Source organism: Scheffersomyces coipomensis, assembly GCF_036884675.1.
Source record: "Scheffersomyces coipomensis strain NRRL Y-17651 chromosome Unknown DFJ63scaffold_4, whole genome shotgun sequence".
Classification (NCBI taxonomy): Eukaryota; Fungi; Ascomycota; class Pichiomycetes; order Serinales; family Debaryomycetaceae; genus Scheffersomyces; species Scheffersomyces coipomensis.
In genome coordinates this window covers 1651984-1668109 of record NW_027042895.1, presented here as the reverse complement: position 1 = coordinate 1668109, position 16126 = coordinate 1651984, and the positions used below count along the sequence as shown (strand labels likewise).

General features: G+C 29.8%; 8 protein-coding genes across 8 annotated transcripts; 2 read left to right on the top strand and 6 right to left on the bottom strand. All coding sequences in view use genetic code 12, as the record gives it.

The window, feature by feature from the left end:
* Window positions 1–84: 84 nt before the first annotated feature.
* DFJ63DRAFT_336013 (uncharacterized protein) lies at window positions 85–813 on the bottom strand (the record flags this gene model as incomplete). Its single annotated transcript, XM_064908303.1, has 1 exon — window positions 85–813. The coding sequence occupies one exon, from the start codon at window positions 811–813 to the stop codon at window positions 85–87; it is 729 nt and encodes a 242-aa protein (XP_064762053.1).
* Window positions 814–969: 156 nt separating this feature from the next.
* DFJ63DRAFT_313833 (uncharacterized protein) lies at window positions 970–1584 on the bottom strand (the record flags this gene model as incomplete). The annotated part of the gene is made up of 1 exon (XM_064906242.1): window positions 970–1584. One exon carries the CDS (start codon window positions 1582–1584, stop codon window positions 970–972), a length of 615 nt encoding a protein of 204 aa, XP_064762052.1.
* Window positions 1585–2090: 506 nt separating this feature from the next.
* On the top strand, window positions 2091–4112 carry DFJ63DRAFT_313832 (uncharacterized protein; the record flags this gene model as incomplete). Its single annotated transcript, XM_064906241.1, has 1 exon — window positions 2091–4112. One exon carries the CDS (start codon window positions 2091–2093, stop codon window positions 4110–4112), a length of 2022 nt encoding a protein of 673 aa, XP_064762051.1.
* Window positions 4113–4560: 448 nt separating this feature from the next.
* SEC5 (exocyst subunit) lies at window positions 4561–7326 on the top strand (the record flags this gene model as incomplete). Its single annotated transcript, XM_064907483.1, has 1 exon — window positions 4561–7326. One exon carries the CDS (start codon window positions 4561–4563, stop codon window positions 7324–7326), a length of 2766 nt encoding a protein of 921 aa, XP_064762050.1.
* Window positions 7327–7677: 351 nt separating this feature from the next.
* Window positions 7678–8871, bottom strand: DFJ63DRAFT_313830 (FTR1 family protein; the record flags this gene model as incomplete). Its single annotated transcript, XM_064906240.1, has 1 exon — window positions 7678–8871. One exon carries the CDS (start codon window positions 8869–8871, stop codon window positions 7678–7680), a length of 1194 nt encoding a protein of 397 aa, XP_064762049.1.
* A 1299-nt stretch (window positions 8872–10170) lies between these two features.
* On the bottom strand, window positions 10171–12006 carry DFJ63DRAFT_336009 (uncharacterized protein; the record flags this gene model as incomplete). Its single annotated transcript, XM_064908302.1, has 2 exons — window positions 10171–10638; window positions 11083–12006. 2 exons carry the CDS (start codon window positions 12004–12006, stop codon window positions 10171–10173), a joined length of 1392 nt encoding a protein of 463 aa, XP_064762048.1.
* A 93-nt stretch (window positions 12007–12099) lies between these two features.
* Window positions 12100–14168, bottom strand: DFJ63DRAFT_170288 (uncharacterized protein). Its single transcript, XM_064903719.1, has one exon. The coding sequence runs from the start codon at window positions 14056–14058 to the stop codon at window positions 12193–12195; it is 1866 nt and encodes a 621-aa protein (XP_064762047.1). The 5' UTR covers window positions 14059–14168; the 3' UTR covers window positions 12100–12192.
* A 109-nt stretch (window positions 14169–14277) lies between these two features.
* Window positions 14278–16113, bottom strand: DFJ63DRAFT_313826 (uncharacterized protein; the record flags this gene model as incomplete). The annotated part of the gene is made up of 1 exon (XM_064906239.1): window positions 14278–16113. The coding sequence occupies one exon, from the start codon at window positions 16111–16113 to the stop codon at window positions 14278–14280; it is 1836 nt and encodes a 611-aa protein (XP_064762046.1).
* Between the last annotated feature and the right edge of the window lie 13 nt (window positions 16114–16126).

Genomic DNA, 16126 nt, shown 5'->3' with positions numbered 1-16126 from the left:
AATTATTATGCTTACTGGAAGGAGGATTATGTATATTATTACTATGTTACCATGCTATTCATAAATCATTAAAAAGAGAGTTACTTACTTGGACTTACCTAGTAGTGATCGTCTTCTCTTGGAGGTATCTTTATTCAAGTGAAGGTTTAGATTTGAGATCAGTTTTGATAATGGTGGTCCTGATCGTAAAGCTTCTCTAATACTTATAACTGAAACATTTCCCACTTCATCTATAGTTTCATCTGGTTTTAACAGAATGATGGTTTTATTCTCTTGATCTTGTAGGGTATCATCGCCTTCAGTAACTTCTTCTTCAAATCCATCTGATACACTACTTAACGTAGTATTGAAATAATACAGTCTTCTCTTTGCTTTAACGATTTCCTTTTCTAATTCCAATACTCTCTTTTGAAGTTGATTATTCTCAAGTTGATATTGTTGACGTTCTAATTCATAATCATTATCCAATATAGCAATCTTTTCTAAATATGTATTGTTTAATTCTTGATATCGATTTAGATCTTGTTTTAAGATTCTTTCATTCAATTGATATTCATCAGTAGAGATTTCATTGGCCACTGATTTCTCTCTTAAAGTTGCTATGATCAGTTCTAATTGAATTATCTTCTCTTGAGCTTGATCTATGGATGATTGTAATTGTTGATTTGATTGTTCTACAGCTTTCAATTCCAGTTCAAGGATATTTTCCAAATCTCGGGATGAATCTTGAAATTCTATAAACTCAGTTTCAAGAGCAATATATTTATTGATTAGATCATCGTGAGATAGACCTTTTAATTGTTCTTTATTCATATCATTGATGGTTTTGATGATAGTATTTGATAATACCTGTTTTACAATTGTTTACAAATTTGAAAATCAAAACAGAGCAGCCGCGAAATTTCTCTAATGTATGGAGAGGGTGAGTCACCATAATATATATTAATTATTCCTATATAACTATAACAACTATAAAGGATAATCAGGGATTGAACCATCTGAACTTACTAAACCAATAGCTTTTAAAACTAATTCTTTACCATAATCACCACAATAAGCTGAATTCTCAATCAAAGTACCAAAATAAATATTATCGGTGAAATTTTCTGTATCATTATTAGCACAGACTGACCAAGTATAATTACCATTAATTGATATAAGATTTCTACTTAAGGCGAATTTATCATCACTTGAAGGGGGGAAAGTTGATAATTCTAATTTATTAGTTATAGGATCAATAACGAGGTAGTTTATACCTCCACCAATGATATCAGTAACGATAATATATTGATCAACTGTAACATATCCTGTGATATTATACTTTTTCGAATCAATGGTTGAACTTAATCCAATGGTTTTCCCATCATTGACATCATAAACAATCACTTGATAACCTATAACTTCAAATTGTTGAATTTGAATCGATAATAATTGATCAACTTGATCAGATGTCACCAGATGAGCTGGTTTATAGGCGGCCAAATAGAAAGGATCTGATTGATTAACCAAAGCTCGAGGTGCAATAGGTGACGCCCATGTTAATTGATTGATTAATAATATAATTAATAAGTAAATTCCTTTCATATTAGTGTTGATTAAAAGTATGAAAGGAGAAGAGAAAAGTGATTATCATTTCCTAATTTAATTTATCCTTCCCCCTTGACCCCCTTGATGTCTGGTAAAGTATCTAATTATTTCATTAATTTTTGCAGTCTTTTTTGTGGTCAAAGGGTTGCGGCAAGACGATGTCTGAATATGTCACCCTCTGTTCACTGGTTAGCCAATTGATTGCTATAAATAAATATATCCTTTATTCAATACTTTACAACTGAATTGGAACATATTATTGGTTGAAATTATCATTATAGTAATATAACATTACATTGATTTATAATAGTATTAAAAATTTCAGTGTAATTTTCATACCAACTAATAGTAATTCTGATACTTATAAATTATCACCAACAGCTAAAGAGAAAAATATCATCAAAAAAAGTTACCCTACTTTAATTGGTAGGGTAACCTTTTTTATTTAATTCTATTATAGAAAGGTTGCAAAATATATATATCATATCATCACTTGGATTATTATGAATAATAATCAACAAGAAATAGGGGGTGCCCATGCTTTATTACAACTTGGGTCCAAGCATAAGGACGATAGTGATGGGGTGAATGGAGATGAACTCATCGATGATGAAATTGATATCACCACTCATCATCATCATTTAGAAGATGATTCATTGGTTGATGTGGGTGATCATGATCATGATGTGGATGACGATGACGATGAGGATGAAGATGAAGTTGAAAAGGCTAATAATCAACAAATCAATGATGCGGTTGAAGCAGCTGTTATGAGATATGTCGGTGGTACGTTGGATGCTGCTAATAATCAAAATCATAACAATGGAAATAATACCAATAAAAGAGATAAACGGAAAATACCTGATGATATTATTAATAATTTAACTGAGTTTAATCAATGGACTGGATTCTTGGATGAAAGTATTACTGATCATAATGATTTTTATGGAACAACTACCGCCTCCACCTCCTCTGCAACTGCTACTAATACTACTAAATCAAAGAAGAGAAAGAGAAATCTGAATTCAAATGGGATTGATCCCGAATTAGAAGGATTAGGTACATCTGAACATGATCAATTGGTTCAAGCTGCTATTAATGATGCCAGAGAATTAGCCAAACATATCAATCAAGATCAAAATAATCATTATAATAACAATAATAATAATAATCAAGATCATGAATCAGCTATAACTAGTTCTATTTCTGCTATTGCTCAATTAGCCAATGCTGCTACTACTTTATCTAGAAAGACAGCTGGGAAATCAACTGGTAGATCAAATAAATCAAATACTGTTGCTACTACCACTACAGATTCTAAACGTTCAACTGATAATAATAACACCAACTCCAACTTCAAACAAATCACTGTTAAACCAAAATTCAATCATTTAACTAATGTTGAAAGTTTAGTAGAAGATGCCTCAGCTCAAGCATGTGCATGGTTTAATTCCTTACCTAATTCTGAAGAAAAAGGTCCTCGAAAATTCTCACCTCAAGAAATTGCCGCTGTAGATCATTTCATTGAAGGATATTGTCATTTAAATAAATGGACAAGAGAAGATGTCTGTAATAGAATTTGGTCTAATGAACGGAAAAAGGATAATTTTTGGGAATCACTTACTCGTGTCTTACCTTATAGATCTCGTGCTAGTGTTTATAAACATATTAGACGTCAATATCATGTATTTGAAGTTCGAGCAAAATGGACTAAGGAAGATGATCAATTATTACAAAAATTAAGTTTAACTCATGAAGGGAAATGGAAATTGATCGGTGAAGCTATGGGAAGAATGCCTGAAGATTGTCGTGATAGATGGAGAAATTATGTTAAATGTGGAGATAATAGAAGTTCTAATAAATGGTCTGATGAAGAAGAAAATAATTTAAAAAATATCGTTACCGAAATGTTACAAAATGTTAAGAATGGAAGTATAAATTGGACTATTGTAAGTGAAAGAATGAATGGATCAAGATCTCGTATTCAATGTCGTTATAAATGGACAAAATTATTAAAGAGAGAAGCATCTGAAAAATCAGTATTCATGTCTCTGGAAGCAAGACTTTGGATGTTACAACAAGTTAAAAATAATAATTATGAAAGTTATGATGAAATCAATTGGGATTTGATTGCTGGTTTATATAAGGATTTACCTAAAGAAGATGATAATTTAGATTCATCAATGGAATGGTTAGCATCTGATTTCAAAACTGTATTCGAAAAAATGAGATTAGAAATTGCTAATTTTAGAAAATTATCCTTTAAACAGATCATTACGAGATTATTGGATTCTAATTATAAACAAATCAGAATCATGAGACTTGCTGAAGATCAATTAAATCAATCCAAACCAAGTTCAAACAACAATAATAATAATCATAATAGTAATCATAATAGATCTAATAATGATAGACTTGATCCAGATGATCCTGAGTCCATCGCCAATGCAGCTGTTGCAGCCGTCAGTTCAACTGTTCATGATGATGACGATGTTCAACAACAGGAGTATAGTTTATGGAGATAGTTCCATGTAGATATATAACTTGTAATATATATAAGAACAATTGTTTAAATCGTGTTTGTAAGACGAAATAATGATATGCTAAAAAGTGCGTGTTTGAAAAAGTATCAACAAAAATTTAAGCAGCCACCCACCACCAAAATTGGCAACACCAACCAAAAGTACACACACATCAATCAATCAATCCAGGATGTTGATACCGCAGTATACGGAGAGTGATCTATTGAAGTTCTATAATCTTGAAACTCTTCAACCTTCGTCCAAACAACAACTCAATTTGACCAGTCAAGAGTTCATTGATGCTGATGAAATCTTGAAATTCCCTGAAGAAGATCAATTCAATATCTTGAATCGATTAGTCAATCCAGATGGAATCAATGCCACTGCCAAACTCAATGATAATCAGGATTTGAAGAATGGAGTGGTGGAAGATCCCTTACGTGGGACCAATATGTTGAAAGACTTACAACGAAAACAAATCATCAAATCAACGAATGATCCTGAAGTTAATAACTATATCATTAGTTCTCAACGATTCAATTCATTGAAGTTTCTTACTAATGTTCATTCTGATTCCAGTATTGAAGAGTTATCTCGTTCTTTAAGTTACTTGGAGAATACGATTCGAGGTCAAACTAATGAATTGATTGGAGCTATTGATTCTAATTTTATAAATTTTATAAATTGTAAAGGAGCCATTGATGATATATTAGAAGAATTCAAACATCTGAAAACTAAGATTCAACAAGATTATGAAAGTTCCAGAGTTTTCAATCCTCAACAACGTCAACCTACTAGAAATACCAAAGATGATTCCTTATCTTCAGAATTAGAAGAAGCGATTAAGAATTTGAATTATACTACCAGTAGAATGATTCAACCTGTGATTGAAAATAAAAATAAAGAACATAAATTAACTAAATTAATAGATTTTATAAAGGGAAATCAATTCTTTTTTGATTTACCCAGTGTTTTAATCAATCATTTATCAAATCATAATCATGATCAATTCATTACCGATTATAATAAATTCCTTCAAGAGAAACAAAGTTTCATTATGGCAAGAAATACCCTGTATAAAGGTGAATTATCCCGTTTAACCAATGAAAATGATGATGCCGGTATCAAACAATTGAATCAAGAAACGGATATGATAACGACCGCCATTAACAAAGTGTTTTCTGAAGTGGATAATATCACTCAACAATATAGAAAGAAAACATATACTGAATTATTATCATTAGATCATGAAGTAACTGATCATACGAGACATATGAAAGTAGGGAATGATAAATTCTTAGCATTAGTGGAAACTATTCATAGTTTGGAAAGTGAAACTGATTCCACTAAAGAAAATCCCGTATATGAATTCTTATTAGCTCAATTATCTAATATTGATAAAGAATTAGATCATCAAATTGCTAAATTTGATAGTAAATTCAGAATGATGCAAATGAAATTATTAGATTCTATAACTATTGATCCTTCAAGAAAGGATGGATCTCATATTAGATATATTGCTGATAAATATTATACTGCTAAAAGTGGTATTGTCGCTTCTAAACAAAGTACAGCTACTAAACATAATAGTCAATCTAATCTTAATAATAATGAAAATGAAATCAAATTCATCATGGATATCTTTAATAATACCGATAATCTTGATTTATCATTGGTTAATGAAACTTGGTTGGTATTAAATAATTTCATTGCTTATTTAGATGATTTATTCTTAAAGAATTTATCTAAATTCGTTAATAATTATAAACATTATTATAAATTAAATAATATTGATGCTCAAGGAAAGATTAGAAATAATTTCATTAACTTGATTAATAAAGTTTCATTAGTATTGGTCACCTTATTTGAAAATGATAATGGTGAAGTTGATGCTCAATTAGAATCATCTCCATCGAATTATAAATTATTTTTACCTCATTATACCAATTCATTATCATCAATCTACTATATAACCAATATCAATTCTAAATTGAATAAATTCTTTACTAAAATAGGAGATTTTTCAGGATTAATTGGTAATTTAAGTAAATATAATGATACTTCAAAAGTGATTAAAACTTTAAAGAATGCTTCATTGAAAGTTAATCAAAAGTTAATTGAAGCAGTATGTGCTACATGGATTAATGATTGTTCTCAATTCTATGAATTACAAGATTGGAAAACTGAATCAGATGATATTGATGTTAAAAATGGTAATGAAGATGGAGCCATCTATACTTCTATGATGTATATTATTGAATACTATCAAACTTTCATCCTTATGAAACTTGGACAATTAATCTTTCTTAAAGAAGACACTCTGTCTGAATTCAGAATTGTTCAAGCTTATCCAAGTAAACGAACATTAATGAGTATTGAAATCCAATTCATGAGAAGTTTAAATATTTTGGTTGATTCTATCATGAAGAAGTATAATATTGAAAGAAACTTAATTGAGAATGGTAATGATATAAACGGGAAGAAACCAAATGAAGGAAGTAGAATATTAAATGAAGCATTTAAAGTATTAACCATGAATGATCTTGAAAAATTATCGAGAATAACTTATCCAAAGATCATTAAAAAGTATGATGAAATCTTTCAAAATTCTTTACAACATCAAAAATTGAAGTTATTTGCTGATATTGATAAAGCTCATATAACTATTTTTGATGATATTATCACTCGTGAAAAGACATTGATTAGTTATGAAATCAATTCATATTTCCAGAATCCAAATCGTCCTTCGAAAACTGGACATCCTCAACAACAACAAGAATTACATATTGATGGGTTTATATTTTTAATATTAATCCATTTTGTGAAATTAATTAAAAAAGTAAAACCTATCACGGGGTTGAATGTGTTTTTAAGTATCATAAATGAATTACAATCAACCGTATTGAAATCTATATTAGAGAATTTAAGAATTACATCCACTACTACCACCACAAATTCCAAATTAAATTCATTTGAGTTAATCAAACTTAAATTGGATGTTAATTTCTTCTTTAAGATTTTTGATAAATCCCAAAAATTACGATTTAATGATTCAAACTTTAAAGTGTTAGAGATTTTAATCAATTCTATTGATGAAAAATATAATGAACAACAACAAGATGATCATAAGGATGCTTACCTTTATACAGATAAAGAATTCAGATCAATCTTAAATGAAAACTTACGAACTTCAGAACATGAATTTGATTGTTTCTAGATTAGTTAAAATATATATTAAACCCCTTTAATATAAACCTAATTCATAAAAATTATAAAAATTTAAAAAATAATAATAATAATAACTCGACTCGATATATGAAGAGGGACCCAACCTCTTCAAATATATAATAAACTCAATTAACTCCCAACTTCCTCCCCCGTATAGAGAAAGATAAAATAATAATTGTAACGACATAAAACAAGTGTGAAAAGAAAAGTGATTAGCAGCAGTTAAACATGAGTAGGTTGATTGATAATGTATCATCATGACATTGTATCTATGTGTGTGTGTGTGTGTGTGTGAATATATATAATGCCAATCAAATACCATCAGACTTCCAGGACAAGTTTAAATTACATGTATATCATTTCTTTGAACTTTATCAAGCTCGATACCTTCTTCATGGACCAATGAAGAACTTTCAACTTCAATACCATCTTCTTCAAAATCATCTTCACCAATTCTAGCAGCTTTAAGTTTCTCAAATAATTCTTCTTGTTCTTCTTTAGTTAATTCATTCTTCTTCTTACCCTTGATATGATACATTGGATTCAATGATCTGAAGGTAACACCCTTTAAGAAAGGTAAATGACCATGTTTTTCTTCATAAAGCATTAATAAGATAGTAGTAATAATGAATGCCCAATACATATTATAAGAAATAACTGAACCATAAGTGGCAGAATTTTCCCAACCTAATAAAGAATTGAAGACATCCCAACCATTATCAATTTCTGGATTACAACAGTTAACATGCCAAACAGATTTTGAAATATCATAAGTACCTGGACCAGAACCAAGTGAAGCGGCATCACCACCAGTTTGAACGTTAAGTAAATGCATTTCAAAACCCCAAACCCCTCTGGAGAATAAACCGGCAGCAAGAAGGTATAAAATAGCAGTTGAAACAATTAAAAAGATTTGTAAAGAAACAGTAGAACCTGAATAATAAAGAATGGCACCAACACTGATACCAGCAATTATACCACAAATAACAGGAATTGGGAAAGCACTAGCTGGAGAATTTAAACCAACACCACCAACGAAAACGACAGCTTCTAAACCTTCTCTTAAAGTGGTGATGAAAGGTAAAATAAACATAGCATATTTTTTAGTTAAATAACCAATTTTGAAACGATCTTTCTTGTTGGCTGGAGTTTTAGTTAAAGCTTTAGCTAATTTAATTCTCCATTTTTCTTTCATTTTATTAATTCTTAACATAGCTAAACCCATAAATGTAATTAAAACAGTTGCAATGATACAGAAAATACCTTCCCATAAATCTTCTGAATTTGCCCAAATATCATTACCTAAAGAATAGAAAGCACCAATAAAAGCAGCACCAAGAATAAGACATAAAACGACTCCTAGAATCGCCCCTAGCCAAACTTGACGTAATAATTTCTTATAAATAGCAGGATCTTGAGCTGAACCTCCTAAACCTTGTTTTAAAAAGGCTAAAAGAACAGAAACAACAATAATTGCTTCTAAAGCTTCTCTAAACACAATAAAGAAAATTTGAACGCTGAAAACGTTAGTCATTATGAGTTCTTATTGTTTTAAAATTCTTTTGTTTAAATAATAATTTTCAATTTCTAAATTAATAGAGAGATTGTAGGGTAGGGGGGGAGGAAAGTTTAGGTATATTCTCTATTTCAATGAAGAAATGAAAAGATTGTTAAACAAAAAAGAAATTGATATTATAAAATAATTGAAGAACTATAAGTTGAAAAAGAATAAAATGGAAAAAACTAGAACCAATTCGAAGGGGCAGAAGCAGAATGTTACATATTTATACCCAATGGTTAAAAAACATTAACTCAATTGAACAATCAAGAGGAACTGAAAGAATTTTTAACATGGCACAAAAGTGCATGAGAAAAAGTTATCTCATCCATCTAATAAATAATTTTAATGCAATGTAAACACCAACAAAGCCCTACCATTGATCAAAAATTAAACTTATTATGATATTATGTAAGCATACTCCCCGACCCGGTTTGGATCCCAGTTGCAGTAAATAAGTTTAGGGGATGAAAATGGGATTTAATTGGCCAATTCATTCATTTCCCTCATTAATAAGGGCGGGTCGATTGTGTTGTTAAAAAATAATTAATTCGTAATTTCCATCAGATAAAAATTTCATTTATTTTTTGTCTGTCTGAATTTTTTTGTCTGTCGGATTTTCACTGGCTGATGAAATTGATAACTATTTAGAAGAGAATATATATATCTAAAGATAGAATAATTATCATGTTTTCTGTCAAGATAATCAATAAGTTTTTCTTGTCCAACCTAATCTTGTCTTATCAGTGCTTGCAATCAGTTTGACAGGTTAAATAGATTTATACATATTTTTCTTGTCTTGCTCTAATACTATCGATTAACCTATATACCTACAAAATAAAATTTGAATGTGGGAATCGAAAGAGTTCTCAAAAAAAAATTCTTATTTTCCATTCTGCAAGTTTTGTACCTCATAATAAGGTTATGTAATTCGTTACTAAGTACTTATATTATAATATTGTGTTAGGTTGTATTAAAATTTGTTCGTGTCAGCTCATTTCTGTCCGATTTCGGAAATCATTTGTCTGAAATCGTTCAAAGGAATGTCGTCGTCAGACATTTATTTTTGGAATAAATGTCGGATTTCTATCGGATTTATTTTTACTTTAGCGAACGCACTCTGCACTGTATTGTAAAATACTGCAAACGACATCATAATTTAGAATTTAACCGCCGCCACTTATTAAATAACTAATTATACCTATTTATATCGAAAGTAGAGTTAAGAACATTGACGGAGTATACCTATAACTTACGCATCATGTTTCTTCACATTCAATCAATGAAATCTAAATATACTTGATTACCAACAAAATCATCTTCAGAAAAAGATCCTTCCACTGTTTTACCAACACAAGTTTGAAATTTATCATAAAGCGCTTCAGGATTTTCATGACTATTAGGGAAAAACTCATCAGTTACTCTAAGATATATTTTTTCTAAGTTTGATTCAATGATCTTACTTTTGTCCAATATTTCATTATCAAAGTCAAGTGAAGATAATCCCAATAACAGTAAATATTCCAATGATTTATGAGTAGCCATAAAGTTAGTAAAAGTAAATGTTTTAACCTTTGACATATCTAAAATTTTTAAATTGATTGGTAACTGAATTTTAGGTGATACGTAAGTAGGGTCACTGGTTATCTCGATATATGTTAGGCAAGGATAGGCTTCTGGATCATTAAATAAAACGCATGATTCATCGATAGACTCAAGATTCAATCCATATAAATCTAAATACTGCAAACATTTTGGAGGTTTAAAAGGAGTTAGGCTTTAAATACCACAGTCACCAATTGTAATTTTAGTCAAGTTTGAAAAATCACTAAAATCTGACTTTTTAAGTGGTGTGGAACTCATGGAAATTTCTTTCAAACTTGATTTGCAAATACTAAAGTCAAAATCACTTACATTCATTGAAAAATCACAGCTTGATACATCGAACACTTTTAATCCAAAAGGAAGTTGTATTTGCTTATTTTGAACTTTAACTTTTATAAAGTTAACTTCCATTTTTTGAAGAAATAGTGGAAATTCAAAGGAAGGAACCACACAAATTCTCTCATCATCTATCAGCATTTCCAAATCAACCAACAGATTAGGTAACTGGGTAAAAACTTGATATAGAGGTGGGCCCCGTAGACGAAATTTTTTTAAGCTTAGTGGTAGTTTATGATTTAGGACTTCCAAAAAACCGGATTTTCCATCATCATGAAGAAATAGCGTATGTAAACTTGGTGGCCAATCTTTATGTGATTCAATTATAATGCCTTTAGTTCTATCCCTTGCGTGCAAATCCAATATCAACACGCTCTGAGGGATATATTTTATTTGAAAATCAATATCCTTCCTTAATACAAGTGCAAGACTATTCAAATTCTTGAATTTTAGTAATTCTGCACCATCGAGAATATCATCAATTGATAGACTTGTTAGAGCATCATAAGTTTGTAGCGACCACTTTATATTTATGCGGTGTACTGATTCAAATTCAAGTTCCAATAACTTTTGATAATTTATTAAATCCAACTGTAAATGAGACTGTGGACCGGTAGGATCTACAAGTTTTAAAATGGATATCTTTCTCACCATATTAGAATATTTGAAATCTTGCAATTTTTTTAATTGAGAGTTAGCCAAACGGAGAAACTTAAATTCGATTTCAAAATAAGTTGCATCATGAAATAGTTCATCCAAATGATCAGTGGGAAAATTCCAACATTTTGAAAAATTAAAGACCACCGGGATTATAGTTTGATTCTTTTTATTCAACATTTTCATCACATCGAACACTTTTGTTATTTCTGTTTGATTTTGTTTGTGGTTTTCTTGATCCTCTTCTATTTTATCAGAAGTTCGGATTGGAGCACTCACAGATTCTTCAGTAGTTTTTAAATACTCAAATTCTGGTTCTACGCTAGTTATATCTGCTAGACGTAGTCTCTTAACACTCGGATCGTTTATCAATGATTGAAATATTAGTATTTCATTAATCTCAAGCATCAGAAGAATATTAATCTTCAATTCAAGGGGAAGGTCTGGAAATTTTGTAAAGACAAAATCATCATCGCCGTACAATGGTATTGCTTTCAATTTATTAATCTTCATATTGAAGCAGGATTTGATTGACCATTTCTTTGCTTGCGATGATTGTTTAAGCGTATGTTTGATAATAAGTTTATATTCTGAATCAGAATCTAAATTAAGGTCTGATGCGTCTATTTTTAGAATTTCAATTTATTTTTTATTTTTTTGCACCTAAATACTACAACTTGATAAGAATAACGAATGGTCCTATTTAGTATCGACAAATTTCATAACTACATCTTTATTAAGGTTTGTTTTATAGGCTCTCTTTTGGATTTTCTTCCCAACATGAAATTCAATCTTATCATAAAATCTATTGTAATCTTGTTTAGTCTTTGGAATAGAATCGCTGGTGAATGTAAACGTTAATTTTTCGAATTTTGATGGATCACCAGATTTGGTTATATTTAGATCGTAAATATGAATGGAAGATAGTACTCCTAAATGTAATTTTCGCAACGACTTATGTCTAGCAATTGAACTGGTAAAAAAGAATTTCTTTTCACAGCTATCGCTTATGAATAAATCCTGTAAATGTATTGGCCATTTGATATTTGGTGAAATCCTGGTGATTTGACAATCTTTAAACGTCGCTTCAACAAATTGGGAATATTTGCTGGGGTTGTTGAATAAAGGACAAGATTCATCAAGCGTTTTAATAGAATTATCAATAATATCTAAGTATCGTAAACAAGTTGGTGGATTGAAGGAACTTAGACTTGTAATTGCGCAATCAGCTATTGATATGTTTGTTAACTTTGAAAATTCACTAAAATCTAAATTTGTGAAAGAGATTGGATTTTTATAACTTTCCACCTCGAAAACTCTTAATGATGATTTGCAATGGTCAAAATTAAAATCATTCACTGGCATTGAAAAATTACAATTAAACAACTTGAACAGTTGTAATCCACTTGGAAGGTCCAACAGATTATTTGAAGAATTAAATTCTGTCAAGTCAAGTTTAGTGATACCATGGGGGATTTTAAAGTTGATCAACTGGGAATTATCATAGTAAGATTCTTGCAGTAAAGTTAATTCAGTTAATGATACAGGGGATTTATCTAACAATCCATCCAAAAAATGACCTTCAACGTCTAGCAGGGTTAAATTTGAAGGTAAATCATAATTTTGAAAATTAACAAATGGTGGCTCATCACAATAATCATCCTTAAGTGATAATGATTTTAAATTAGGTGGCCAATCGTCGCTTGAATTGATTATGACTGGATCAACATCAACGTCTACTATTAATTTTAATTTGGAAATTCTTCTTGGTAAATCTTTGATATAAAATTCTTCTTCAGCATTTATTTCTACCTCTAAACGCTCTAATTTATTGAAATGAGATAAGTACTCAAATTCACATATATTGTTAATAATCAAATCAGTCAAAGTATTAAATAAATTTGGTGAAAATATCGACAGATAGGTAGAAAACAGAGGGACATTGAGTAGTCTTAGATTCTTATATCTTGATAAATCATACATTTTTGATTCAAAATCTATATTGAAATCTGTACTGAAATCTGATGTTGGTACACTTGTGATTATTATACCACTAATAATATCAGGATATGAAAATTCATCTAAATCTGATATTGACTTATGACTTAAGTTTTCCACTTCCAATATTAAGTCAAACTTTTGCGATTCACCTGAAAAACCATTAAGGAATTTAAGGGGAATATGATGAGCATTCACTGAATCGATATGAATTGGAATAATATCCTGACAAACTTTATTCAATTTTATAAGTTTTTGAAGTTTTAATTGACTTTGTTCTATATGATGAAAATGCATTTTTAATAATTTCATTGCCATCTTCTCTTCGTTCGAACCAAATTCTAAGTCCAACTCTTCCGAATGAATAAGTTCATCATGATCTCTCATATATTCAATCCGTAATCTCTCTTTGGTAATGTCCTTTATGGGAACGTCTTCAATTTCAACATCATTAATCAACGATTTGAATAAAACGATGTCTTCAATTGACAAATACAGTAAAATCTGTATTTTCATTACAAGTTCGATTATCAATCTTCTTACCGATAAGTGATTCAATAATGTCATATAATCGGTTAAAATCCTGATTGCTTTTTAGAATAGAACCCTTACTAAATACAAGATACATTTCTTCCAACTTTGACTGAATCAGAGACCCAGTTATATTCTGATAAGATAAGACCAACTATTAGATTATTATCATATTCTAGGAATATATTTTTATATCAAAATTTATCATAAGGATATTTAAAGACTATTCTGATAAATCTTTTCTTATAACCACGTCTACTCCTTATCTTGCCATAGTACCCTTTCAAGCTTATCATAAAATTGATCAATTTCATCTTTACCACCAGGAAAGGAATTTTCATCAAAATCAAGAGATAACTCTCTCAATATTGTATTCATTTCACTTCCTATATGTTCCACATTAAAAGATACTGACGAGAGCTGTCGTATGCAGACATGAGTTAATTTTTGATGTGTCACGATCGATGTATTGAAACAAAATTGCTTTGAACAATCATCTCTAATTTGAAGGCTTTCTAAATTTACAGGTAATTTGATATTTGGTGATATATAAGTAATTTGACAACAAAAGTCTAACATAGTTAAGTTTGGATAATCATTGGGATTATTAAACAATGGACATGTCTCATCCATTGATGATAATTTATTATCATTGATTTTTAAATACTCTAGGCGCAATGGTGGTCTAAAGTCAGTCAAACTCAGTATACCACAGTAAAATAGATCCATCAGTGTTAATTTTGAAAACTGCTTGAAATTCAAGTTATTAAGAGGAATACCGTCAACATCATCATCATCGTGATCATTTGAAACACTTAAATATTTTAAATACTTGTTTGAACCATCAAGATTATCTCTATATAATTCAAATGAGAAATTGCACAGACCAATATCACATTCAACTAATCTCTTTGGAAGTACCATATTATTAGAACCTCTAATAGTTATATTCAAATTTTGTAGTTGTAATTTCTCAAGTGTAGCTGGCAATTCAAAATCATAATCTTGTGTCAACAGATAACTACGTGCAAACCTGAGTTCTAAACAAGTTAAATATGGAGGTAACATTGTTACAACAGAACAAATTGCTTCCCCGTATATTTTCAAAGTTTTCAAAGTTGAAGGAAATGAATACGCTAATGTGTCCCTCCATGGAGAATATGGCTTTTCATCATCATAAAGTTTTAAATAGGTCAAATTTGGTGGGCAATCGGCATTTGATTTGATATGAAGTACTCCTGTTCCCCATAGTGATGTTAATTTCAATTTTGTAATGGATCTTGGTAGAAACGGTAAGAAGACATCTTTTCCATGCTTAAATGTTAGCTTCAATGTTTTTAAATTAGTGAATTTGCCTATTTCTCTCAAATCAAATATATCATAGGTTATTAATTCTGTCAAATTATGATATAAATTATTGGAATAATCTAGCTTTATTTGAATCTCTAGGTCATCGTTTATTTCTGAAATGTCAAACTTTTTCAATTCAGTAAACTTCGAAATATCAATTTCGAAAGCTTTATATTCATTATGATTCATTAGAGTCACTATCAACTCGTTAACTTTCTTAGGTGATGAGAATTTATTCAATAATTTACAATCCTTACATCTCAAATCAGTCAATGATAAACGAATATCTAAGGGCTTGCAATCTAAACATCTTAACTTTTTAAAATGATTATTTTGAAGATACCCACTATCTCGACTACCAATTTCGATATGAATTGGAATTGAAATATCATTATTTCTAATCATTTCTAATCCTTCTTCAAGTCTTTCAACAGCATAATCAAATCTGTCCTGTTTACTTGTTCTTGGGTTATAATAACCTGAATCAACCTTAAACTCCTCAAAATTTAATCTGCCATCCAAATAATCATCATGATTATCAGGATTATTTTTAAATTGCCTAAGATCTAAACTATTAATCTCTTCATCGTTAATAATATGTCGAAATTTAACTATCTCTCGAATTTTTAAAAACTTAAGTACACAAATTTTCAAATCAAGTGGAAAGTCCCCAAATTCTCCGAAAAGGAAGTCTTTATCCCCAAATACTGGTACTGATTTACATTGACGTTTTCTTTTCATCGTTATACTAATC